The sequence below is a fragment of the Oncorhynchus clarkii genome, chromosome 11 (assembly GCF_045791955.1).
Source record: "Oncorhynchus clarkii lewisi isolate Uvic-CL-2024 chromosome 11, UVic_Ocla_1.0, whole genome shotgun sequence".
In the NCBI taxonomy this organism is placed as follows: domain Eukaryota; kingdom Metazoa; phylum Chordata; class Actinopteri; order Salmoniformes; family Salmonidae; genus Oncorhynchus; species Oncorhynchus clarkii.
The window spans coordinates 20,596,395-20,624,302 of NC_092157.1; the positions used below are offsets into that span (position 1 = coordinate 20,596,395).

Genomic DNA, 27,908 nt, shown 5'->3' on the forward strand with positions numbered 1-27,908 from the left:
AGTCCAAAACAACAGTGTCGGTCAACGCCACACACACGGGAGCAATAACACTCAGTCCAAAACAACAGTGTCGGTCAACGCCACACACACGGGAGCAATAAGACCCAGTCCAAAACAACAGTGTCGGTCAACGCCACACACACGGGAGCAATAACACTCAGTCCAAAACAACAGTGTCAGTCAACGCCACACACACGGGAGCAATAAGACCCAGTCCAAAACAACAGTGTCAGTCAACGCCACACACACGGGAGCAATAAGACCTAGTCCAAAACAACAGTGTCGGTCAACGCCACACACACGGGCGCAATAAGACCCAGTCCAAAACAACAGTGTCGGTCAACGCCACACACACGGGCGCAATAAGACCCAGTCCAAAACAACAGTGTCGGTCAACGCCACACACACGGGCGCAATAAGACCCAGTCCAAAACAACAGTGTCGGTCAACGCCACACACACGGGCGCAATAAGACCCAGTCCAAAACAACAGTGTCGGTCAACGCCACACACACGGGCGCAATAAGACCCAGTCCAAAACAACAGGACAAAACGGTTCGAGAACAAAATACTTCCACAGAAATCACACACATTAAACCAGGTAGGCCCGCCGGCTTTTGTGCAGACTTGTTTTCTGTTATTTAAAAAGCCCAAAACCAAAACAAGAAACAGGTGCAACTAATCAGACAAAACTAAATGAAACAGAAAAGGGGATCGGTGGCAGCTAGTAGGCCGGCGACGACGACCACTGAGCACCACCCGAACAGGAAGAGGCACCATCTTCGGTGAGATTTGTGACATACACGAGGTGTGCAACTATGATTCGAAACATAGGGGGCATCATTCACAAGTAATAATTTAGAATTCACAAGTGATAGGCTAATATTGTCACTCACTATTCTTGATTTAATCTTGTCTTTACATATACTAAATAATATGTGTGTGACATTTATTTTGATTTAGAATGGACCATTATCATGCACCTGTATGGAAACGGGCAGTGGGAAAAAAATACATGTTATCTATGCACTTAAATAGCGAAAGGAGGACACTTTTCCCCGTGGTTTATTTTCAATTTAAGCAATGTTCTTAATATTAAGAAAGTTGAGAAATAAATTTAGTAGGCCTAGCTTATAGAAAGCTGATGGGATCCTCCTCTTTTAATTAGCTGTTTTCTCACACAATTGCATAGCCTATAGAAATGTTGCGTAACATGAGCTGATGGACTCTCATGGAGTGTTTGATTAGATTTTCGAATACATTTGCATTGATGTCAGAGTGATTAGAGAGACAATGAGTGCTGAGTACCAGGCAGTTAGCACGTTTGGTAGGCTACTAACGACCAGCAGCAGCATCAGAGCTTGGAGAAGTCTAATTACCGTGACTAAACGGTCACGTAGAATTTGACTGGCTTCATGACTCGTGTCCGCCGGTGTGGCGGTAATATGGTCACCACAACAGCTTTAGGCATAGGGAAATGTACCTTTAAAAAACTAGGCAGAGATCATATAGTACAAACTTACAGTACCCCCTAAACAGTCGCCTTAATAGGCTCTCCCAAAGTGCTGGTTGACTTTGACTGTGCTGATGTAGACAACCAGATTAATAAGGAAGAACTGTCTCTGTTCCTCCAGCAGCACCACGTGCATCTGTACCTACACACAATCATATGAAATAATATAATACATAAATTAGTATAATTATTATTCACTTTGGTAGAGAAACAAAAGTCACGGCAGCATCTGCCAATAACTGATAGTTGAATAAAGCTAAAAACACACCTTTCCCTCTGCATCCTTGTACTTGATCAGGAAGTGCTGGCCCTGGTAGTCATAGGAGAAAGGCTCCTCATTGGCCAGCACCATGGAGACAGGCGTGCTGACACACCAGAAGGGTATCTGGGACTCATCCAGCAGAGTCAGGCTCATCATGCAGCAGTTCTACACACAGAGAGGAGAGAAGAGAGAAAAACACAGACAAATGCTGCTTTAGCTAAAAATAAGTGTTGATGGTTTATGCCATCTGTTATTTCATTGCTATGTCAACGTTAGGTAGGCCTTATGACAGGTGGTTGCTGTAAACTAAACAAGTGAGTCTGTGTTCCTTTCCTGTACCTTCACAGTCCCCTCCAGAGCATCAGACCTCCAGGGCAGGCTGACCCTGGCAGAGAGAGGGGTCTGCCGAGACTGGTTACTCCTGATGATGGCATTCAGCTGGATGAAACCTTCATTGATCTGACCTGGATAACCACAAGGACCACATCAACAGCCTATGGTCAAGTAGCTGTGTAGAGCAACTACAAGGCAGAGGAATGAAGACTTGACTCAGTAACTTGATCGAGGGCACACAGTACTGTAGGAAGTTTCAGTAGACTTGATATTAAACAGTGTCACTAACCTAAAAACAACCCAACTCTATCATTCTCCTCAGGAGCCCAGGCTTCTCACCTTCTGTTTGAACGCCTGGGGAAGTTCTCCTCAGTAAGAAGCTACAAAGGGGTAGAGTACGGTGTCTAGATGGAAAATGAACGCCAGCGCTTCCATTCAAATGTAAAATACAACACTTAAGCTCGCCAGACTTTCAATAGACGAGTCAATGAGACGAGATTTGGAAGGACGGCCACGCGAGACTATGATAACCCTGAGCCCTGTGGACAGTGGTTTATTAACCTTTCCGGCAGAAGAGCTGAGGGAAGTGGCCAGACATGATCTCCGTCACAGTGTTGTGGAGGGTAATGTGTAGCGTGTAACCATGGAGACCGTAGTTTGGGTCCACGTCGTCAAAAAGAGGCCTGTTCTCTGGAATGTTGTAGGGGCTGGGAGAAAAAGTGATAGAGAGATGAGAGAGACACAGACCGAGAGAGAATTAATGTAAAACAGAGGCCTATAAGACCATTCCCACCTGTCACCAGGAGAGGGAGTTAGCACACCATCTGCAAGTCTACAGCTCTGTCACATCAACCCACAGAACCAACGTAGAGGCAGTGTGCAGTAGGCACAAATCATCTTAGACATTTCTTATTTTATTCGGATCCCCATTAGCTGTTGAAGCAGCAGCTATTCTTCCTGGGGTCCACACAAAACATGACAAAATATAGACCACTAATAAAAAAGAACAGCAACAGAAATATTAAACAAAATAACATTTAAACAAACCATGGGAGTGCGTGTGTCTCTTCACAGTCCGAATTGTTCCTTGTGTTGTTGTTTTATATGTTTTATTTCCAATTTATTTGATTTCTTGCCTCGAGTTACTTTGCTCTATACAGTACCATGCGTTTCCCTGCCTCTGTTCTGACTTGGGGACTGTGAAGAGACCCCTGACTGCGTGTCTTGTGGAGTATGTATGGGTTTTTGAGCTGTGTGTTAGCTGACTGGACAGACATTTCGGTACATTCCTCACGTCAATACTACTTACAAAGCAGTGATGCAGTCAATCTCTCCTCCACTCTGTGCCAGGAGAGACTATCATGCATGTTATTGACATTGGCCCTAAGTGTACATTTGAGGACCAGAAGAAGTGACTGATTGTGTGCCATTAGTTTATCATTGTCAATAGCTGAACTCAAATTGGTTTATAGATGTTAAATATTGAAATGAACTATTTTCTTGACTCTCAAGAGTTTGAGAGTAGAGTGCCTAGAGTACACTTGGCAATGGGAACTGCAACAACACAAGCATTATTTAGAAACTAACAGACTAATGTACTTTTAACAAATAAGCAGCAAAAATAATATATGAATAATGTATAACTCCAGGTTAAATAGTGGAACAAAGAATCTGACCCTTAGTCATGTTAGGGGACATCGGTCTTCAAAGACACTTTGAAGCAGCCAGCGGGCCATCTGTGGGTAATAAAGCTATGGAAAAAGGTGAATACAGAGTTGCGGATGGCCTGGACCCGGGTGGGGGCGGGGGAAGACAGGGGCTGCATACCAAACAGACGAGCCCAGGAGACTCCTTTCCAACAGCCTGTGGTAGTGGAAGGTGGCCATCACAAAGGCTATGGACGACTGGCCCTGTGGTGAGAAACGGGGAATAGACGTCATCATTATTCAATCATTAAGATCATATTATTCCCCTCCTAATCATCATCCTCTTCCTGATCATCATAATTATTATCATCAGGGAATAGAGAAACACCATCATTACTCAATATCTTCCTTCCCCTCCGAATTATCCTCATCATCATTGGGGAATAGACCAATACCATCATTATCACCCTCGTTATCGTTCTCCTCTTCCATCATTATCAGCAACAGATCAACTCATCATCAGCACATACTGTGAATGTTGGCCTACCCTCCAGATGCCGATGACGATGCCTGGCGACAGCAGCACCAACTTGACCAGTCTGTCTCCACCAATCACCTGGCTGCTCTTAGAGATGGTGTCAATATCCAACTGAGCCATCAGAGACCTCCAGCCTGGCCTGAAGGGTGGAGGTGACAGAGGGGGAAGGGGAGAGGGCAGTTGAAAGACGAGAGCTCTTTTCACTCAAAGGACCAAAACCTCCCAAATATGATTTGATATTGGATGGCTAGAAGCACGGGTGGTAGGAGATGGAGGGAACAAGAAAAAAATGGTGAGGAGGGAAAGAAAGCAAACTCACTTGATGGCGCTGGGACATTTGAGGGGAACTCTCTTGACACCGTGAAGCTGTATGGTAGAGAGTTGGTGGAAGGCGGGCCATGAACCGTTGGTCCAGCACAATGTCACTGACGAGTCACTGTAGTAGGTGTGGCTCTGTTCAAAAGTCCCCTCACAGACCGACCTGTCACACACTGTGATCTCCCAGGCCACACGCTGCTCTCTGAAGCAGAGGACAAGAGGAGAACAATTTAATGAAGTGATACTGACATGGTTTTCATACATTTTAGTAGTTTCCAATACGGTATGTAGCCAAAACAAAGTTTATTGGTCACGTGCACATGGTGCAGTGAAATGCTTACTTGCTAACCCTCCTCCTCAACGATGCAGTAAAATATCAATCATGAATCAAATACCAAATAGAGAAGTCCAAACATAATAAGTAATAAAAAGTAGAAGGAAAAAATAAATAAAAAGTTATGAGAAGTAGAGTATGTACATAATAGAATATACAAAGCATGATTCAGTGTCAAGTCACTATATCTCGAGTCCGAGTCCCTAGCATTCCAGTCCAAGTCCGAGTCCTTTATGCTCGAATCATCAGTCCTTTGTTAGTAGTCAAAGATACATTTTGTAACGTAGAAAGTTGGATAAATGACTGTTTTGAACAGCTAATACAGTAGCCATCTGACATTTGCTGTTGTAGCTATAATGTTGAATAATGCAAGGGAGAGAGACTTTCTGACAACAAAGTCACTACTGGTTGAGTCTGGGTCCAAGCCATCACTGGTCGAGTCCGAGTCGAATCACGAGTCATGAAAATTGTGACATGGATCCGAGTCAAGTCCGAATCTTGGACTCGAGTACTACAACAATGATATGATTTCTAAAATGTGTCAAATTATGATGACTGTTTCTGTATACATTGTTCTGACTATGTCAGTATTACTTAATGGAAAACATATCTATCTTTCTGTAAACTGTTTATGACTGAGCCCATACAATGTAAGCCAAATAAATTCCCATTCTACCCTCATTGTTCAATAAAGCATTTGAAGGAAGAAACCAACCAGTGTGTTTTTGGCTATTGAAATCACAGCATTGACAATGACCCACTAAAACCAAAATGACTTGCAGATAGCTGAAATTAAATCGCATGTATTAGGATACATTTCTGACCCAGTTCTTTCTACAAACACAGCCCAGGGATACCCCCACATGATGATGTATACTGTGTCTGCTGGCAGCGGCCCAATCATCCAACATAAATTAAATAACAGAATAAAACGAAGAACCCGAACAGCCAGGAAGCCCTGGGAGAATTCCATTGACTCTGTGTTGTTTTGTTCATCTGACTGTTGTCATTTGAAATGATCATTACCTGGGTAAATCGCAACCTCCTGCATTGCAAGAACCCACAGGTCTCCAGAGGTAATAGTCTGGGCAGGTGAGGATGTAGGGAGGGGTGGGGGTTCAAGTCATTCATTTAAACAGAAACACAATTATTTCTCCATATGCCGCAGCCACTGCCATGGAACTCAGAAGTTGAGTGCCAGCGTTGCTTCCAATCAGAGGTTAAAAAAAACAACTAAAAAAACAGAGCTTAAAACAGCAGAGGAAATGCTAAGTGAGCTTTCACCCGTGTGTGTTCTTGTCGGTATTCCCCATAGCACGGATCTAATTTCAGACACAAACTCCCTCCCTGCGCTTTAATAAGAGAGGTCATTAACAGAGAGGAGAAAAACAAATGGAAGCGGATTGATCTCAGATTGTTATGAAAACGTTTCTGTAGTTAGAAACAGATAAGATTAGCATTCCTACAACATTTTGTTGAAATATAATTTGATCTGAGAAATGAAGCTCATTGATTGGACCCAAATTGAAACAGCACCCTCTAGTGGTCAACATCTGGTAATATCAGGATGAAGGATGTGATAACTTCAATGACAAGTCTCTCTGAATAAGGAATAAATAAACTGAGAATACTTTACATAGGATGAAGAAACAATACTCAGAACCGCAACTCCATACTACACGTCAGACATAGAGAACTGATACTATATAGTCATTGTTGGGGTGGGATTGGTGTGGGGCGGGGCGTGGGTCCTTGGGTGGCTTTTGAGCATGTCTTTGGATTCTTCATGTCTTACTCATTGTTAGAAAAAATGTTGGTCCAAATCTGATGTTATTTAATTGATTATGTCCAATCTGGATGCAATCATTTATCGTAATATCTCAGATCAAATTATATTTCAACTAAATAATGTTGCAGGAACAATTTCAGAACAATCTGAGATGGAGATGGTGGAACGACCAAGGCGTTTTATATTTTGGAGGCTCGTATCATCTCCATTAGGGGTGTGCCGACATGGCCATAGTCGTATTCGTAATTGGATCTGTAAATTGACAGTTGATAGTCAGATTGGATATGCCTAAATATATGTTGTCAAAATACCTATCCCCCTGCATGTTTATAGACCAAACAACTGCAGATTAGGAGCAGCACGCGGAGGGATGTCTGTGTCCTAAACTTGCAGTGGTCAGACAAGCTTGCTGTCACTTAGTCAGCCTGTGCAGTTCACATTTTTTCCCTACCCGCTTGTTAGATATTATGCACATTGATAGCTTGGTAGGCTAGCAAAACTTCCTTCGCCATTTGATTTATCATAGCAGCAGGCTAACACGAGGCAGCAGCAATCTAAATGATCAGACCGAAACAAGTGAGAAGTGATCGGATTCAGGTGAAGTTATGAAGAGAAGTGAGTGAACTGAGAAATACACCTTCGCTCTACCCAATCAAAGCAGCAGGATCAATGTACAGCCCGCCCTTTTCTTTACAAACAACTCAACTGCTTAGTTTGCCTATTTAGTCCACGTAGCACCTTGCACTTGATTGAAAGACGCACGCTGGCACCCAAAATACCTTTACTTGTTGTCTGACTATTCGCCACAACCCTAATCTCCATGCTTTAACCTGAACCCCGAATAACAGGGAAGCGCTTCAAAATACACCGTTTTTAACTTGGCAGAGAGAATATGAGATTACCTTGACAGCGCTGAATGAAGCCTGGATATCCCACAGTGTTATAGCTATGTAAATACTTGGGATGCACGATATAAAAATCTGTGAACATATCGGAATCGGCCGGTATTAGCTAAAAATGTCAACATCAGTATCGGCCCGATGTCTATTTTAAAGCCGATGCGCAAAACCGATGTCAAAGCTGATGTACCTATATAAACATAGGTACATTATGTAATAACGGCATGTAAAATTTTGCGCTACACGTGCAACACAGCATTCCTAACCTAGCCCACAATGTCTGCTGTGTGGATCGAGCAGTCATCAAGTCGAGCAGTTATTTGAAAGAGTTAAACAATTTCAGCTAGACAACTCATTGCCCTTGACAATCAGCCGTTCTCTGTCATGGGAGATGTTGGCTTTCGCCGACTGGTCGAGCCCCGGTACACATGTTGCCCTACCGGAGTTACACAGTGATAGCGTCACTGCTATTAGCTTCACGACATACAATGGAACGCCGTTTGGGTCTTTGCGTATCAAAAAAGACACACGTCAAATAACACTATTTGAAGCGTTAAATAAGCTTTTAATTTGACACGTCAAATAACACATTTCTATTATAGAATGTTGTGTGTCATGAATTTGCACGTGCAAGGCAAGCTATTTGTTCGACGACAACATCTGGGGTAGCTAGCCTTAGCTTGGTACCTAGCTAGCACCAATACAACCAGCTTGAAAACAATGACCAGTAGAAACTGCAGTCATTTTCATTATTCTTAGCCATTATTTAGGAATCGTTGTAAGTATTAGCTTGGTAGCCAGATAGCCATTAGCTAGCTAGTTGTTCACCTATTGAAATTGAAATTCAGTTCATGAAAATAAATAGCTAGCCAGCTACTTAATCCTGTTGCCCAAAGCTAATGTTATAAGCAGCCAGCTAGCTTCATCTGGCTAGTGATGCTCGACAAGACCGGGTTATGTGTTGTGAAGCTAGCCACAATAACGATTAGGCACAATAGTGGAATTTGCAGTTTGCCTTCAAAATAAAAGTACCTCTGTGAAAGTGATGCAGAAGGTTCCATTTGGTGGAATCATGCTATATTTAGACTAGATAATATTAAACAAGGTTGGAATGTGAAGCAATGAAATGGGGTAACAGTCTACTCAATACCCACAATATTTTTTTCCAACGTCTTCCTCAGAGTTAACAGACTCAGAGTTAACATCCACGCAGTATTGCTTTTCCTCGGGAATAGTGTTCAATACACATAGGTTGACAATAAATGTGGCTAAATTCACAGTTGTTTCAGAGTCCCGCAATAAGAGCTACGATGCTAATGTTCTCTGTGTGTCACTGAGTAGACTGATACCCCATGTCATTGAGCCACAATCCATAGGTAAGGCTGTACAGTGAAATAAGTATGTCCCCAATGCTATTCTAAAGTATAATACATCCAGTGTGATTTCAACTGATTTTTGTCAAATTAAAAACATTTATTTTGTTGATTTTATATAACATTCCAACCTCGTTAGCATGATCTATTCAATTATGGCATAATTCTGCTATTTGTATTCATTTGCGTCACTGTCAATAACACACTTTTATTTTGAAGTCCAACCACAAAGTCCACTATTGTGGCTAATCCTTATTGTGGCTAGCTTCACATAGATGGGTCTGACCACCATTAATCAAATAAGAACTGTCTTATAAATTAGGGTTATTTTAGATGAAGACACCTAGCTATATAATTAGCTAGCTAACTATAGTTACTGAAACAGATTGACGTTTTGCTATGTTTTGGGGGAAGAACATTCTTTGCATCCATAGCTAGCTTTTTTTTTTATGACCAGCACTGTAGGTGCATGAGATAACTTTACCAGCATCACAGCATACGTTTTGATGAATCGTTGTGACATATGAAATATGGGTGATAGTGTAATCAACGTGTAATAACTACGTAAAACATTTATGAAAGCGTTAAAATATTATGTGACGTGCAGCCATATTCAGGTCCTGATTGGTCAACAAGCTTATTTAAATAGCAGACCCAAACGGCGTTCCATAGTATGAGAAACGACTGAACAAATTAACAACGAAACAGCACAGCAAGTAAGTGAAAGAAATAGGTTTTGATTATGTTTTACTGGTGATGGGGACATACGTAAATACCAACAAAATAACTTTTTGGTCAGTGTGGTGTGTGTAACCTTTATTTAACTCGGCAAGTCAGTTAAGAACAAATTCTTATTTACAATAACGGCCTACACAGGCCAAACCCGGACGACTCTGGACCAATTGTGCACCGCCCTATTCACGGCCGGATGTGATACAGTCTGGATTCGAACCAGGGACTGTAGTGACACCTCTTGCACTGAGATGCAGTGCCTTTGACCGCTGCGTCCATGTGTGTCTTTTAACTATTTAACTGAACTAGAATGCTTAAAAGGCAGCTAAAACGTTGTCTTTTTCGGCAAGGAAAATATTGGATATTGGTATTGGCCAAAAATGTCATATCGGTGCAGGCATAGAAAATAGTAGCCAAATAACTGGTTGATGTGTAATAAGTTCTTAAAGGCTCAGTGCAGTCAAAAATGTGATTTTTCTTTGTGTTTTATATATATTTCCACACTATGAGGTTGAATAATCCTGTGAAGTTGTGAAAATTATGATAATGCCCCTTTTTTTGTAAGAGCTGTTTAAAAAGACTGCCTGAAATTGCGGCCTGTTTTGGAGGGATGGAGTTTTGGTATGCCTGGTGATGCAGTAAATCAGTTAATACAGTGCCTTGCGAAAGTATTCGGCCCCCTTGAACTTTGCAACCTTTTGCCACATTTCAGGCTTCAAACATAAAGATATAAAACTGTATTTTTTTGTGAATAATCAACAACAAGTGGGACACAATCATGAAGTGGAACGACATTTATTGGATATTTAAAACTTTTTTAACAAATCAAAAACTGAAAAATTGGGCGTGCAAAATTATTCAGCCCCCTTAAGTTAATACTTTGTAGCGCCACCTTTTGCTGCGATTACAGCTGTAAGTCGCTTGGGGTATGTCTCTATCAGTTTTGCACATCGAGAGACTGAAATGTTTTCCCATTCCTCCTTGCAAAACAGCTCGAGCTCAGTGAGGTTGGATGGAGAGCATTTGTGAACAGCAGTTTTCAGTTCTTTCCACAGATTCTCGATTGGATTCAGGTCTGGACTTTGACTTGGCCATTCTAACACCTGGATATGTTTATTTTTGAACCATTCCATTGTAGATTTTGCTTTATGTTTTGGATCATTGTCTTGTTGGAAGACAAATCTCCGTCCCAGTCTCAGGTCTTTTGCAGACTCCATCAGGTTTTCTTCCAGAATGGTCCTGTATTTGGCTCCATCCATCTTCCCATCAATTTTAACCATCTTCCCTGTCCCTGCTGAAGAAAAGCAGGCCCAAACCATGATGCTGCCACCACCATGTTTGACAGTGGGGATGGTGTGTTCAGCTGTGTTGCTTTTACGCCAAACATAACGTTTTGCATTGTTGCCAAAAAGTTCAATTTTGGTTTCATCTGACCAGAGCACCTTCTTCCACATGTTTGGTGTGTCTCCCAGGTGGCTTGTGGCAAACTTTAAACAACACTTTTTATGGATATCTTTAAGAAATGGCTTTCTTCTTGCCACTCTTCCATAAAGGCCAGATTTGTGCAATATACGACTGATTGTTGTCCTATGGACAGAGTCTCCCACCTCAGCTGTAGATCTCTGCAGTTCATCCAGAGTGATCATGGGCCTCTTGGCTGCATCTCTGATCAGTCTTCTCCTTGTATAAGCTGAAAGTTTAGAGGGACGGCCAGGTCTTGGTAGATTTGCAGTGGTCTGATACTCCTTCCATTTCAATATTATCGCTTGCACAGTGCTCCTTGGGATGTTTAAAGCTTGGGAAATCTTTTTGTATCCAAATCCGGCTTTAAACTTCTTCACAACAGTATCTCGGACCTGCCTGGTGTGTTCCTTGTTCTTCATGATGCTCTCTGCGCTTTTAACGGACCTCTGAGACTATCACAGTGCAGGTGCATTTATACGGAGACTTGATTACACACAGGTGGATTGTATTTATCATAATTAGTCATTTAGGTCAACATTGGATCATTCAGAGATCCTCACTGAACTTCTGGAGAGAGTTTGCTGCACTGAAAGTAAAGGGGCTGAATAATTTTGCACACCCAATTTTTCAGTTTTTAATTTGTTAAAAAAGTTTGAAATATCCAATAAATGTCGTTCCACTTCATGATTGTGTCCCACTTGTTGTTGATTCTTCACAAAAAAATACAGTTTTATATCTTTATGTTTGAAGCCTGAAATGTGGCAAAAGGTCGCAAAGTTCAAGGGGGCCAAATACTTTCGCAAGGCACTGTACCAATAAGACAATTCCAAACCCCTCTGCCAATAACAGCTAGTTTTCAATTTTCCCCTCCTCACTCAAAACACTCCCAGACAGCCCTAGCAAAAATTTTGCTTGAGAAATTACTCCTTGCTAAGCCTAAGCATTTTATTTTAAAGCAAACACAGTAAGGTACCGTTAAACATTTGCATAGCTAAAGCTGCAATATGTAACTTTTTGGGTGACCAGACCAAATTCACATACATCTATAACACATTTCTAGCATTCTCATTGAAAGCAAGTCTAAGAAGTGGTAGATCTGTTCTACGTATTTTTATGCTTCTATGTTTAAGTTTAGTTTTACTTTCGATTTTGTACACCAGCTTCAAACAGCTGAAAATACACAATTTTTGGTTATGGAAAATATATTTCAGTGGGTTTAGATGGTAAAATGATTCTACACTATACTTCCTTGTTTTGTCACAAACAGAAATTAGGCAAACTATTCGATTTTTTTGCAACCAGGAAATAGCGGAGCGATTTCTGCGTAGTGCATCTTTAATTGTTTAATTCCAGCATTCACTTCCAGCATTTTAATACATTTCTTCATTTCCTGCACTAATGTGTTATCATTTACACACTGTAACCACATTTACAACCACAGTTACATATCGTAGAAAAACTAATCCAGAAAGATGTGATTGAAATGCAGACAGATCATTTGTTAATTTGACATGGTGGGATCGATTTGTGTCTGTACAATTAATAATGTCATCAAATTAAGGTGGAAAAACCTTTATGCGCAAATATTGATATAACAGCCATCATATTGAAGTCAACTTGGAGTCACGCGAGGATATGGTGTGTGGTCTTCCCATTACAACTCAGGATATGCAGTATATTAGGCTACAGACTAAATAAGTGATGAACTTCACAGGGTGGTGAAAGTGCAAGGTGATAAATATTGAGGGTCTTATTCTGGTGACATGATGATCGATGCTTGACTACCGTTTGACAAATACAAATATTCTCCTTCTTATCCAGAATAATAATAATCTCAACATGTAGACTGTATCTGCGAGCTGTTGGCTAGAGCGCACGTAAGACTAGAGTAGGCACATTTGCGACAAACCTATCGGTAGAGATGAAAATGCGATGGAAACACATTGGACTTTAAAATTTTATTCAGTCCATGAAAATGAAAAAGTACATTGTGTGCACTAGGACATCACACGCTGATTTTTTATCCACAACCTGAAACACACCACTGGTGGGAAAATGCACAGATTTTCTTTATGTGGATTTTAGGATATTCGCATGAAAATCTGTCACCAATTGGATGGAAACCTAGCTTGTGTCACATTTATTTTGTCTTAATATTCCTCTATTTCGGGAAAAACTTTTCCTTGACAGGATAATTATTTTCCTCTTTCGCTACACCCGCAATAACATCTGCTAAACAACTTTTTTTTTTTTTTTTTTTTTAAACTTTCGCCACTAGAGGTCAATCAGCTGATGTCTGGGGATTTGTACCACAATCTGTACTCCCGAAGTAGACTCTTTTTGTGCTAGGTGTTCTCAGCTGTTAGCAGCCAATGGCTGGAAACTACAAGTGTAATGGAACTTACAAATGTAGATCCTTCAAAACACCCCCAAAACAGGGAAACAGATCCCAATCAAAGGTGTTATCATGTGCTCCACTAAGGCATTTATTTATCTTATAAAATTGATGTGGGCGAGCGCAAATTAAAAGTACGAATCTCGGAGCACCATTAGGTGCAAAACTCGATTTACCCAGTTGCGGCCCACTTTTTGGAAGCGAACCACTCGATTTCGTCCCTACGCTATATCGGCATTGAACATGTCACCCTCCCTAGGAGCGGGGGTGACCTCAACAATTATTTGCTAAACGAGAGGCTGTCTGGATCTTTCATTTTAAGACCCTTGCTCCCTTCGGTCTCAACGTAGACTTTGATATGAAGCCATTCATTTAAAAATATATATATTTTACCTTTATTTAACTAGGCAAGTCAGTTCTCCCTCTTTTGTTCTACAAACTAATAGTTTGTAGGCCTATGTAGCCAAATTGTATCTATGATCGTATGCTATCCATTCATGTTTTTTGTATGTTATTCTTATATCTGAGAATTAACCAATGATATCAGGCCACACCTGGCCATGATTACAGACACGTGTCCTTTGACACTATATAAACTAGTGACCCGCAGTGTTTGTCAATAAACCCAGACGAAGATGTTGGATATTAGGTTAGTGTGCGGCTCTCCTTTTCTTTTTCAAGCAGCCAATGGTTAGCAGCTTCATACTCGCGATAAAAATGGATGACTGCCTTCATTTTTTTGAGTCATTACTGAATTATTTAATGTAACAAATAAAAACATTAAACCTTGTAAACAATTAATGGTAATTCAATGGTAACGTCGTAAACTATTAATTTAGACCCAGGCGTGTATTTGCTACAGCGTGCGGTTGGCCAGCTATTAAAAGGGACCGGTGACTATTTGAGACTGCGATTAAAACACGTTTTACAGTACTTCAATCGTTAGACAGAAATGATTTGATATTGAGATAAAAACGACTGCATTGGACCTTTAACAAAGGTATTGCATAGCCCAAACATGACATATTGTTTGGGCTATGTAAGGCATTCTGGCTCGTGAGTTTCAAATAGTATGTTCTGACAATACTGGTATTGGAGTCTGTTTGTTTCTGTACCTACAGTGTAGCCTCAGCTACAGAGCCAGTACAGTTACTAACCTGAGGACTCTCTCTGTGTGGCTGGGAAGGCCTGTGAAGGGATTGATGGTTCTCAGCTCCTTCAACCACTTAGTGTGGTTGTAGCCAGCTACGGTCCTAAAGTACAGCCTTCTCCAGTAGCCCCCTGGTCTCTCATGAACTTTCATCACACTCAGCTTCTCCACAACCTGAATGGAGGACCAGACACATGATAATACATTTGGTTCATAATGCTATATTAGTACATACAAGCATACAGTATTCACTTACATACTAAATCATGAACCATTCACATACTCAATACATTGAGGGGAAAAAAACTGCTGTATTATGTATATACACTGTGAGTACAAAACATTAGAAACACCTGCTCTTTCCATGACATAGACTGATCAGGTGAATCAAATCCAATTTTATTGGTCACATACTAGGGTTGCACATTTTGGGGAATATTCTGAGGTGGAAACTTTCTGTGGGAATTAACAGGAATATACGCAAATTAATATTAATATCATTTAAATGTAGATGTTTTTTGCATTGGATATATTTACCATATCATATGGAGACAGAAACATCAACATTTTACCTTATCTTAATAAGTAGACGTCATAGCAAATTATTAAATCATTCCAAATGGAAAATAAATGTAGTTACTAATTGAACTTGAACTAAATGAGTTGACTCTTCACATGGAAGGATTTCACTGAACAACAAAATAAAGGGAATATTGAATGATACCCAATGATCCATCGCATCTCCCAAAAACATTTTCAACATAAAATGATAATCTAGAAACTAAGCTTTGGTTGTCTTCCATGTCTTCTCCCTGAACTTCCTCAATGTCCACCTCTTGAACATCAGACTCTGAGGCCTCGTCTTCACTGTCACTTTCCAATCTTGTTGAGGATGGCTCTTTTGATGAATTTAAGCAAAATTCCCCAAACTCCCGGGCTTAACTTCCCATGGAACATTTCCAGAAAATTTCTGGAAGTTTCTGACTGCAATCCTATCACATACACATGGTTAGCAGATGTTATTGCGAGTGTAGCGAAATGCTTATGCTTCTAGATTCGACAATGCAGCAGTATCTAACAGGTAATATCAACAATTCCACAACAAAACCTAATACACAATCTAGTAAAGGAATGGGATAAGAATATATGTATAAAATATATGGATGAGCAGTGAGAGAGGCTAAGATTTTTTTTTTTTTTTTACCTTTGTTTAACCAGGTAGTCAAGTTGAGAACAAGTTCTCATTTACAACTGTGACCTGGCCAAGATAAAGCAAAGCAGTTTGACACATACAACAACACAGAGTTACACATGGAGTAAAACAAACATAGTCAATAATACAGTACAAAAACAAGTCTATATACAATGTGAGCAAATTAGGTGAGATAAGGGAGGTAAAGGCAATAAATCGGCCACGGTGGCGAAGTAAATACAATATAGCAATTAAAAACACTGGAATTGTAGATTTGCAGTTGGTGAATGTGCAAAGTAGAAATACTGGGGTGCAAGGGAGCAAAATAAACAAATAAATACAGTAGGGGATGAAGTAATTGTTTGGGCTATTTATAGATGGGCTATGTACAGGTGCAGTGATCTGTGAGCTGCTCTGACAGCTGGTGCTTAAAGGTGGTGAGGGAGATAAGTGTTTCCAGTTTCAGAGATTTTTGTAGTTCGTTCCAGTCATTGGCAGCAGAGAACTGGAAGGAGAGGCGGCCAAAGGAGGAATTGGCCCTGGGGGTAACCAGTGAAATACACCTGCTGGAGCGCGTGCTATGGGTGGGTGCTGCTATGGTGACCAGCGAGCTGAGATAAGGATGGGACTTTTCCTAGCAGGGTCTTGTAGATGACCTGGAACCAGTGGGTTTGGTGATGAGTATAAAGCGAGGGCCAGTCAACGAGAGCGTACAGGTCGCAGTGGTGGGTAGTATATGGGGCTTTGGTGACAAAACGGACTGTGAAAGACTGCATCCAATTGGTTGAGTAGGGTGTTGAAGGCTATTTTGTAAATGACATCGCCAAAGTCGAGGATCGGTAGGATGGTTAGTTTTACGAGGGTATGTTTGGCAGCATGAGTGAAGGATGCTTTGTTGCGAAATAGGAAGCCGATTCTAGATTACATTTTGGATTGGAGATGTTTGATGTGAGTCTGGAAGGAGAGTTTACAGTCTAACAAGACACCTAGGTATTTGTAGTTGTCCACATATTCTAAGTCAGAACAGTCCAGAGTAGTGATGCTGGGCGGGCGGGCAGGTGTAGGCAGCGATCGGATAAAGAGCATGCATTTAGTTTGACTTGTTTTTAAGAGCAGTTGGAGGCTACGGAAGGAGAGTTGTATGGCATTGAAGCTCGTCTGGAGGGTAGTTAACACAGTGTCCAAAGAAGGGCCAGAAGTATACAGAATGGTGTTGTCTGCGTAGAGGTGGATCAGAGACTCACAAGCAGCAAGAGCGACAGCAAGATGCAATAGTGTAGGATACAGTATATACACTGAACACTAAAATAACACATCCTAGATCTGAATGAATTAAATATTCTTATTAAATACTTTTTTCTTTACATAGTTGAATGTGCTGACAACAAAATCACACAAAAATTATCAATGGAAATCAAATTTATCAACCCATGGAGGTCTGGATTTGGAGTCACACTCAAAATTAAAGTGGAAAACCACACTACAGGCTGATCCAACTTTGATGTAATGTCCTTAAAACAAGTCAAAATGAGGCTCAGTAGTGTGTGTGGCCTCCACGTGCCTGTATGACCTCCCTACAACGCCTGGGCATGCTCCTGATGAGGTGGCAGATGGTCTCCTGAGGGATCTCCTCCCAGACCTGGACTAAAGCATCCGCCAACTCCTGGACAGTCTATGGATGGAGCGAGACACAATGTCCCAGATGTGCTCAATTGGATTCAGGTCTGGGGAACGGGCGGGCCAGTCCATAGCCACAATGCCTTCCTCTTGCAGGAACTGCTGACACACACCAGCATTGTCTTGCATTAGGAGGAACCCAGGGCCAACCGCACCAGCATATGGTCTCACAAGGGGTCTGAGGATCTCATCTCGGTACCTAATGGCAGTCAAGCTACCTCTGGCGAGCAAATGGAGGGCTGTTCGGCCCCCCAAAGAAATGCCACCCCACACCATGACTGACCCACCGCCAAACCGGTCATGCTGGAGGATGTTGAAGGCAGCAGAACGTTCTCCACGGCGTCTCCAGACTCTGTCACGTCTGTCACATGTGCTCAGTGTGAACCTGCTTTCATCTGTGAAGAGCACAGGGCACCAGTGGCGAATTTGCCAATCTTGGTGTTCTCTGGCAAATGCCAAACGTCCTGTAAGCACAACCCCCACCTGTGAACGTCGGGCCCTCATACCACCCTCATGGAGTCTGTTTCTGACCGTTTGAGCAGACACATGCACATTTGTGGCCTGCTGGAGGTCATTTTGCAGGGCTCTGACAGTGCTCCTCCTGCTCCTTCTTGCACAAAGGCGGAGGTAGCGGTCCTGCTGCTGGGTTGTTGCCCTCCTACGGCCTCCTCCACGTCTCCTGATGTACTGGCCTGTCTCCTGGTAGCGCCTCCATGCTTGCCACAGCTCGCATTGATGTGCCATCCTGGATGAGCTGCACTACCTGAGCCACTTGTGTGGGTTGTAGACTCCGTCTCATGCTACCACTAGAGTGAAAGCACCGCCAGCATTCAAAAGTGACCAAAACATCAGCCAGGAAGCATAGGAACTGAGAAGTGGTCTGTGGTCACCACCTGCAGAACCACTCCTTTATTGGGGGTGTCTTGCTAATTGCCTATAATTTCCACCTGTTGTCTATTCCATTTGCACAACAGCATGTGAAATTTGTCAATCAGTGTTGCTTCCTAAGTGGACAGTTTGATTTCACAGAAGTGTGATTGACTTGGAGTTACATTGTGTTGTTTTCCCTTTATTTTTTTGAGCAGTGTACATATGAGATGAGTAATGCGAGATATGTAAACATTCTTAAAGTGGCTAGTGTTCCATTTATTAAAGTGGCTAATGATATCAAGTGTGTAGGTAGGCAGCCGCCTCCCTGTGCTAGTGATGGCTGTTTAACAGTCTGATGGCCTTGAGATATAAGCTGTTTTTCAATCTCTCGGTCCCAGCTTTGATGCACCTGTACTGACCTCGCCTTCTGGATGGAAGTGGGGTCAATAGACAGTGGCTCGGGTGGTTATTGTTCTTGATGATCTTTTTTGGCTTCCTGTGATCGGGTGTTGTAGGTGTCCTGTGGAGGGCAGGTAGTTTCGCAGGTGAAAGCAGGTAGAATCCAGGTGAAAGCTATGATCCCTTATTGATATCACTTGTTAAATCCACTTCAAATCAGTGTAGATGAAGGGGAGGAGACAGGTTAAAGAAATATTTTTAAGCCTTGAGACAATTGAGACATGGATTGTGTATGTGTGCCATTCAGAGGGTGAATGGGCAAGACAAAATATTTGAACAAGGTATGGTGGTAGGTGATAGGCGCATCGGATTGAGTGTGTCAAGAACTGGTGCACCGGATTGAATGTGTCAAGAAGTGCCATGCTGCTGGGTTTTTCACACTCAACAGTTTCCTGTGTGTTTCAAGAATGGTCCACCACCAAAAGGACATCCAGCCAACTTGACACTACTGTGGGAAGCATTGGAGTCAACATGGGCCAGCACCCCTGTAGAATGCTTTCAACACCTTGTAGAGACCATGCACCTAAGAATTGGGCTGTTCTGAGGGCAAAAGGGTGTGCAACTCAATGTTAGGAAGGTGTTCCTAATGTATTGTACACTCAGTGTAGATTGGGTATGTAAATATTTAATGTTGTAAAGTAAATAAGTAGTGTGTAATATGTATGCTGTGCATGTTTGTATCTGCTTCTTGTATTTGAATTCACACTGCTTTGCAAGCTTGCCCTCTACTTTGTCCCTAGTGGGATAATTAAAAGTGTTATTCAATTGAAATTATACTGAACCTCGTCCATGTGCTTGGCCTTCAATTTCTTACTCTCCCCATATTTTGCAGAATAGATTTTACGCCACATTGCACTGCAAGAAAATTAGACAACATATTCAACTATTATGTGATTGAATAGGGTCAATAGATAGTGAAGAAGAGTCTTACTGCCTCCGGATATAAAGTATCCTTACTTGTTTTTGGCCAGCTTATATAATAGCTTGTTGACGTAGCCAATGCAGTAGAGAGAAGAGGCATCCAGGTTCCACAGGATCTTCATTAGAATCTCAGGTGGCAGACTAATAGAACACAAATTACAATAAGGCTGGGTCAAAAAAAGGCATGAACTGGGCACTTGCTAGCTGTCTCCTTGCCTAATAAATATAATTTTATATCAATACTTGATCAAGTTTAAAACAGCAATGCAAAATTGTCAAAGTTTTCCATACAACCCAGAATATTTAATAACATTACATTTGAACTTACTCTACCGGTTTGTCCTTCAGCCGCTTGAAATTTGAGACAAAATATCCACAGGAAAGTATTGCTCACCCAACATTTAGAGCGCCGGTACTGCCGTTTAAATGTATATCACCTGGCACATGCTCAAAACCATGTAAACACATGCAGACTTCGGTTACATGCATGCGCCGCCTGTACTTCCGTCTTGTGCATGCGCCTTTGGTCAGGAGCAAACAAATCTTGATTATCACACAGAGAGATGCGTTTTCATGTCGGGTTAATAACAGTTTCCTGTGGATATTTTGTAAAGTTAATCGACCAAAACCACAGACAATCGGCAAAGTAGGTTCAAATGAAGTTTATTCAACATTATTCAACATGACTTGTAAAGGGAATGTTTGGATTTTTTTTTACAGAAATGTGAGTCAAAAATAATTTGAATGCATCACCACGTTTCGTACCTAGCTGTTTCCAAGTCCACACAGCCAAACACGTTGTACTCAGGATACTTACAGCTAACACATTAATACAAACACAGACTGGATAGATTTGTCAACTGTTTATGAACACCAAGAATTAAATAAAATACTGTATAAAATACATTTATTCTAATTTCAATTCTAACCGTGGGACTTGGAGACAGTAGCAACTCTGCCCTTTCTCTCTGCAGATTACAGAACAGGACATGGATCATAGGAAACAGGTGGAGGTGCATTCTTGTCATACCTGCAACCAATCAGAGCATGCAAACAATTAATTCAAATGGACCAAAGCTCACACTTCCAAATCACATGATGATTACTGTAATGCACGAGGCACCTACACTCTGTTACACATTAATTAAGTGTCGAAGTAGTTTGCTAGCTACTGTAACAAATGATGGAGAAGATGGCGGGAAGAGGATGTGGAACTTGAATCGGATAGCGGTGGAAGTGAGGAAGAAAGGACTTTTGTACAAAATAATGGTAAAAGAAGCTAAATTGAAGGGGGAAAGGAAACTAGTGTTGATAATACCCCATCATATATCTGGTGCGACTACATTTTCTGGGAGTATTGGTGCCAAAACGTGGGGAATCCGTTGATATATGAAAGCTCTCGGTAAAGTAAAGTTGGTGAAGATCACAAAAATTGATTTTTTTTGTTGGGTCTCAGGCAAGTTTGTGATTATGATGTGTCATGTTTTGAGCTACAGAAAAGGGCACCTGTCAAGGGAGTAATTTCTGGAGTCTTGAAAGAAAATTGACATTGATGTACTGAAGAATATTCTTGGAAGTGGTCAATGAACGTAGGATGAATTGTTTGGTTAATGGCAGGAAAGAGAAGAGTTCATCTGCTCTTGTGTTTTTGATGTGGAGTCCCACCTGACCCCAGTGAACTATGTCCTATCCAGTCAGAGCTTTTATATCCAGGTCTTTGCAATGTCATCGTTTTAAAATGTTTGGACATGTAGAAAGTGTCCCCAGTAAGAAAAAGCCCGAGATGTGAGAAAGATCACTTTGAAGGGGTTTCTGAATGTGTAGCAGAAGATAACAGTCAAAGAGCAAGGCGTTGTAACTGTAGTGGAGAACATGTGGCGACATTCTTGGAATACCTGAATAGGGTGAAAGAGACTGAGGTTTCCAAACTCAGGGTAGCTGAGTCTCCTATGCAGAGGCGGTCAAAAGGGTAGAAAGAATGAGTATCTCTGAAGTTCTGGTGGCAGTGAATAACGAGCAAGAACCAAACATTATTCATGTGAAGAAAGTGGACTGTGTCTCTTTTATAGTGATGAATCAATTGCAGCTGAAATATTTCTGGATTAAAAGGTTTCACATCTGAGGAAAGGATGGTCATGGCTCACATCAACACCATTATCCAAGAAACCCTAGACCCACTCCAATTCGCTTAACGCCCAAACAGATCCACAGATAATGCCATCTTTATTGCACTCCACACTGCCCTTTCCCACCTGGACAAAAGGATCACCTACGTGACAATGCTATTCATTGACTACAGCTCAGCGTTCAAAAACATAGTACCCTCAAAGCTCATTACTAAGCTAAGGATCCTGGGACTAAACACCTCCCTCTGCAACTGGATCCTGGATTTCCTGACGGGGCGCCCCCAGGTGGTGAGGGTAGATAGCAACAAATCTGCCACGCTGATCCTCAACACTGGAGCCCCTCAGGGGTGCGTGTTCATGCCCCTTCTGTACTCCCTGTTTACCCACGACTGCGTGACCAGGTAAGACTCCAACACCATCATTAAGTTTGCAGACGACACAACAGTGGTAGGCCTGCACACCGACAACAACGAGACAGCCTATAAGAAGGAGGTCAGAGACCTGGCTGGGTGGTGCCAGAATAACAACCTATCCCTCAACGTAACCAAGACTAAGGAGATGATTGTGGACTACAGGAAAAGGAGGACCGAGCACACCCCCATTCTCATCGACGGGGCTGTAGTGGAGCAGGTTGAGAGCTTCAAGTTCCTTTGTGTCCACATCACCAACAAACTAGAGTGGTCCAAACACACCAAGACAGTCGTAAAGAGGGCACGACAAAGCCTATTCCCCCTCAGGAAACTAAAAAGATTTGTCATGGGTCCTGAGATCCTCAAAAGGTTCTACAGCTGCAACATCAAGAGCATTCTGGCTGGTTGCATCACTGCCTGGTACGGCAACTGCCCAGTCTCCGACCGCAAGGGACTACAGAGGGAAGTGCGTACGGCCCAGTACATCACCGGGGCTAAGCTGCCTGCCATCCAGGACCTCTATACCAGGTGGTGTCAGAGGAAGGACATAAAAATTGTCAAAGACCCCCACGCACCCCAGTCATAGACTGTTCTCTCTATTACCGGAGCACCAAGTCTAGGACCAAAAGGCTTCAACAGGTTTTAAGCCATAAGACTCCTGAACAGGTAATTAAATGGCTACCCGGACAATTTGCATTGTGTGCCCCCCCAACCCCTCTTTACACTGATGCTACTCTCTGTTTACCATATATGCACAGTCACTTTAAATTAAACATTCATGTACATACTACCTCAATTAGCCCGACTAACCGGTGCCCCCACACATTGGCTACCCAAACTATCTGCATTGTGTCCCGCCACCCACCAACCCCTCTTTTATGCTACTGCTTCTCTCTGCTTATCATATATGCATAGTCACTTTAACCATACCTACCGTTGAAGTCGGAAGTTTACATACACCTTAGCCAAATACATTTAAACTCAGTTTTTCACAATTCCTGACATTTAATCAGAGTAAAAATTCTGTGTCTTAGGTCAGTTAGGATCACCACTTTATTTGAAGAGTGTGAAATGTCAGAATAATAGTAGAGAATGATTTCTTTCAGCTTTTATTTCTTTAATCACATTCCCAGTGGGTCAGAAGTTTACATACACTCAATTAGTATTTGGTAGCATTGCCTTTAAATTGTTTAAATTTGGTCAAACGTTTCGGGTAGCCTTCCACAAGCTTCCCACAATAAGTTGGGTGAATTTTGGCCCATTCCTCCTGACAGAGCTGGTTAACGGAGTCAGGTTTGTAGGCCTCCTTGCACGCACATGCTTTTTCAGTTCTGCCCACAAATTTTCTATAGGACTGAGGTCAGGGCTTTGTGATGGCCACTCCAATACCTTGACTTTGTTGTCCTCAAGCCATTTTGCCACAACTTTGGAAGTATGCTTGGGGTCATTGTCCATTTGGAAGACCCATTTGTTACCAAGCTTTAACTTCCTGACTGATGTCTTGAGATGTTGCTTCAATATATCCACATAATTTTCCTTCCTCATGATGCGCCATCTATTTTGTGAAGTGCACCAGTCCCTCCTGCAGCAAAGCACCCCCACAACATGATGCTGCCAGCCCCATGCTTCACGGTGGGGAAGGTGTTCTTCTGCTTGCAAGCCTCCGCCTTTTTCCTCCAAACATAACGATGGTCATTATGGCCAAACAGTTCTATTTTTGTTTCATCAGACCAGAGGACATTTCCTTTCAGGTTATGTCGATATAGGACTCGTTTTACTGTGGATATAGACACTTTGTACCCGTTTCCTCCAGCATCTTCACAATGTCCTTTGCTGTTGTTCTGGGATTGATTTGCACTTCTTCATCTCTAGGACACAGAACGCGCCTCCTTCCAGAGCGGTATGATGGCTGCGTTGTCCCATGGGGTTCATACTTGCGTACTATTGTTTGTGCAGATGAACGTGGTACCTTCAGGCGTTTGGAAATTGCTCCCATGCATGAACCAGACTTCTGGAGGTCAATTTTCTTCTGAGGTCTTGGCTGAGTTCTTTTGATTTTCCCATGATGTCAAGCAAAGAGGCATTGAGTCTGAAGGTAGGCCTTGAAATACATCCACAGGTACACCTCCAATTGACTCAAATGATGCCAATTAGCCTATGACATCATTTTCTGAAATTTTCCAAGCTTTTTAAAGGGACAGTCAACTTAGTGTATGTAAACTTCTGACCCACTGGAATTGTGATACAGTGAATTATAAGTCCTAACCGACTTGCCAAAACTACAGTTTGTTAACAAGACATTTGTGGAGTGGTTGAAAAACGAGTTTTAATGAATCCAACCTAAGTGTATGTAAACTTCCGCTTTCAACTGTACATGTACATACTACCTCAATTAGCCCGACTAACCGGTGACTGTATACAGCCTCTCTATTGTTATAGCCTCGCTACTGTTATAGCCTCGCTACTGTTATAGCCTTGCTTCTGTTATTATTCACTGTCTTTTTACTGTTGTTTTTATTTCCTTACTTATCTATTGTTCACCTATTACCCATTTTTTACTTAAAAATTGCACTGTTGGTTAGGGCCTGTAAGTAAGCATTTCACTGTTAGGGAAAGACTACCAGTACCTGTGTACAGTGAAGGCTGTTGAGGGGATGTTGGCTCATAATGGCTGGAACAGAGGAAATGGAATGGCATCAAACACATGGAAACCATGTGTTTGGTGTATTTGATACCATTCCACCTATTCCGCTCCCGCCATTACCCCGAGCCCGTCCTCCCCAGTTAAGGTGCCACAAAACTCCTGTGTCAGCAACCCACTTACTGCTCTATGTGGTTCTGGGTGCAGCCAGCTGGCCTGGCACTGGCAGCATGTCTAGCAGACCTTGGTAGCAGAGAGGTGAGTCTCTTTGTTGGTACCCTGCTTGGTACTGGACAGCTGGGTACAGTGGCCTTTTTCTGTGTCAGTGGCACACGTTTTGCATTGTTGGTAGCCAAGCATCTAGAAAGACACAGATGTAAGACATTTAGCTAGTTAACCAGCTAACTAACTAGCAAACTAGACAACTAGTATCTAGCTAGCTTTACATTAGTTATATGCATAATGCACCACAAGTAAGTTAGCTCGAAAGCAAACTGACAAAAAAGTCAACAAAGGTGTTTCTCTGTAACTAGCTAACGTTAGCTAGCTACGTAAGCGAACTGTAATTAACTACAGTACTACATTAGTAAGTTAGCTAGCTAAGGTAGTCTGAGCAGCGTTTGTTGACACTCGGTCCACGCTATACCCACCTTTGAGGGCTCGTGCCCGGGGATTTTGTGGTCATGATTTTTCTTATTTTAGGACTTCTGCACTTCTTTTCGCCTGTAGGTCCTCTACCCTCGGTTGGCGGTGCCTTCATCCAAGCCCTCTCTGAAACTGCGGAAAAGTTGTCTAGCTTCGTCCAGTAGTCATGGTTACAGATAGGCTGCACGCATAGAAATAGGAATTAGAATACTAGAATGGTTTAGCCTTTTTATGGTTCTCCTATTGTCAGCCATGTTGGTCAGGTAGATGGTCAAACATGGTTTGCTGGCGCTGAGATATTGTGTAAAACAATAAATGTGAAGAATATATCTGCACTGTATGTGTGTTAGCTAGCTAGCCAGACAGTTATAGAGGAATGATTCCATTAATGTTTCAAATGAACTGCTAATATTCCAACATTCCATTCAAACAATGCAGTCAATCCACAACCATACACTGGCTGAAATCAGTTGATGATAGGACAAGTTGTTAATGCATCAAGTACTGAATATTGTATCATATAATAGCACTCACAGCTTTCCAAGAAAACAAAATCTGAGACATTGGTCTGTTTCCATATATTTTAGAGGCTATTTATACAGCACATTTGTATAAAACCCATATAAACTGTATTTATAATTATATGACAATATTTTAGGTCGACTATAATTCCATGACACCATTTCTGATACATCACATGCCTTACTTTTATTTTCCTGCATAAGTAAAAGCAGGAAATACATCACCTATGCCTCTACCATTCCTTCCAATTAGACTGTTTTTGGATTTCTCCCTGACCAAGATGGCTGCCATTTTCAACCCCATTATGGAGCTTACAGGGTTTATGACATATCCCTCTAGTAATTTAATAGGATCTCTATTGTGGCATGTCTAAAGTTTTGAACACACTGCCTCCTAGGGGTTTGGCATTTCTTGACCTGCAGACAAATATGTTTTGAGTACAGTATACTGCAATTCACTTGGTATAAGTCTATAGTGAATCCCATTCCCAAATCTTCAAAAAATTACCCAGAGTGCCACTGAACTATAGAGGCATACGTTTATTAAGTACGGTTTATAAATTATATTCATCCATCCTCAACAATAGGCTAATTACATTTTTGGAGGACCAAAACATTCTGGCAGAAGAACAAAATGGTTTTGGTAAATCCAGAGCCTGTATAGATCATATCTTCTTGGTCTGTACAATAATCAGAAATAGATTACCTGAAGAGAAGCATACTTTTGCATGTTTCATTGATTTCCAGAAAGCTTTTGATTGCGTAAATAGGGATCTTTTAACCTATAGTTTGTTAAAGACAGGGGTTGATGAGAAATTTTATCAAGCAATCCAGTCTCTTTACAAAGTACCAATTGCTTGTGTGCGTGTTAATGAATATCGTACAGATTGGTTTCCCACACCCTCGGGTGTAAAACAAGGAGACACCTTATCACCGACTTTGTTTGCTTTGATTATAAATTATTTGGCAAAATAAGTTAAACAGTTAAATATTGGAGTAAGATATGGTGATGAAATGCTAAGTATCCTTTTATATGCTGATGATATTATTTTGATGGCAGAAACAGAACAAGACCTGCAGAACGTGTTATTATGTACAGTCAATTGGTGTAAAAGATGGAGACTCATGATTAACCAGACAAAAACACGGATAATGCATTTAGAAAACCAGCTACTAAGAGAAGTGTTTTTCAGTTTTGTTTTGGTGGAGACACTTTGGAGTTTACTAGCATTTATAAATATTTGGGCATTTTTATTGATTAACATATTACCTTTCTATACACCAACATCTGTCCTGGCCGACTCAGCAAGTAGAGCTCTTGGGGGAGTTATAGGAAAAACTAAACCACTCAAAGATATAGGTTATGCCTCGTATTCCAAACTGTGTCAGACATGCGTGTGTCCTGTTCTGGACTATTCAGCACGAGTGTGGGGTGCTAAGACGTGTTTTAAAAATGAACATGTTCATAACAGAGCAGTACGTTACTTTTTAGGTGTCCACAAGTTTGCACCTATACTTGCAATAATAGGGGACATGGGCTGGGAACCCTGTGAGGTGAGATGGAAGGTGTGAATGGTGAGACTTTGGAACAGACTGTTGGATATGCCAACTGCCAGAATAGTTAGTAAAGTTTTTCAATGGGATCTATCCATAGGGGGAGCCTGGGAAACTGAAATGTCTGACCTTTTTCAACAGTCTGAC

The 27,908-nt window shown here is 41.7% G+C and overlaps 1 protein-coding gene across 1 annotated transcript; it reads right to left on the bottom strand.

The window, feature by feature from the left end:
* Positions 1 to 648: 648 nt before the first annotated feature.
* LOC139420675 (F-box protein 15) lies at positions 649 to 25,835 on the bottom strand. Its single transcript, XM_071170895.1, has 12 exons — positions 25,692 to 25,835; positions 25,225 to 25,401; positions 19,901 to 20,005; positions 19,726 to 19,798; positions 14,753 to 14,919; positions 4,611 to 4,811; positions 4,301 to 4,430; positions 3,935 to 4,017; positions 2,669 to 2,814; positions 2,114 to 2,238; positions 1,781 to 1,939; positions 649 to 1,654 (listed from the first exon to the last, which is right to left on the bottom strand). The coding sequence occupies exons 1-12, from the start codon at positions 25,799 to 25,801 to the stop codon at positions 1,544 to 1,546; spliced, it is 1,587 nt and encodes a 528-aa protein (XP_071026996.1). The 5' UTR covers positions 25,802 to 25,835; the 3' UTR covers positions 649 to 1,543.
* Positions 25,836 to 27,908: the final 2,073 nt, after the last annotated feature.

What these genes read in the sequence shown, in the direction of transcription:
- LOC139420675 (XM_071170895.1), bottom strand. Translation starts at nt 25,801, where the DNA reads ATGAAGGCACCGCCAACCGAGGGTAGAGGACCTACAGGCGAAAAGAAG. An exon ending in TATAAGCTGGCCAAAAACAA is followed by an intron (nt 19,799 to 19,900) that starts GTAAGGATACTT and finishes ATTTTCTTGCAG; the next exon opens with TGCAATGTGGCGTAAAATCT. An exon ending in AGGCCAAGCACATGGACGAG is followed by an intron (nt 14,920 to 19,725) that starts GTTCAGTATAAT and finishes TCCTCCATTCAG; the next exon opens with GTTGTGGAGAAGCTGAGTGT.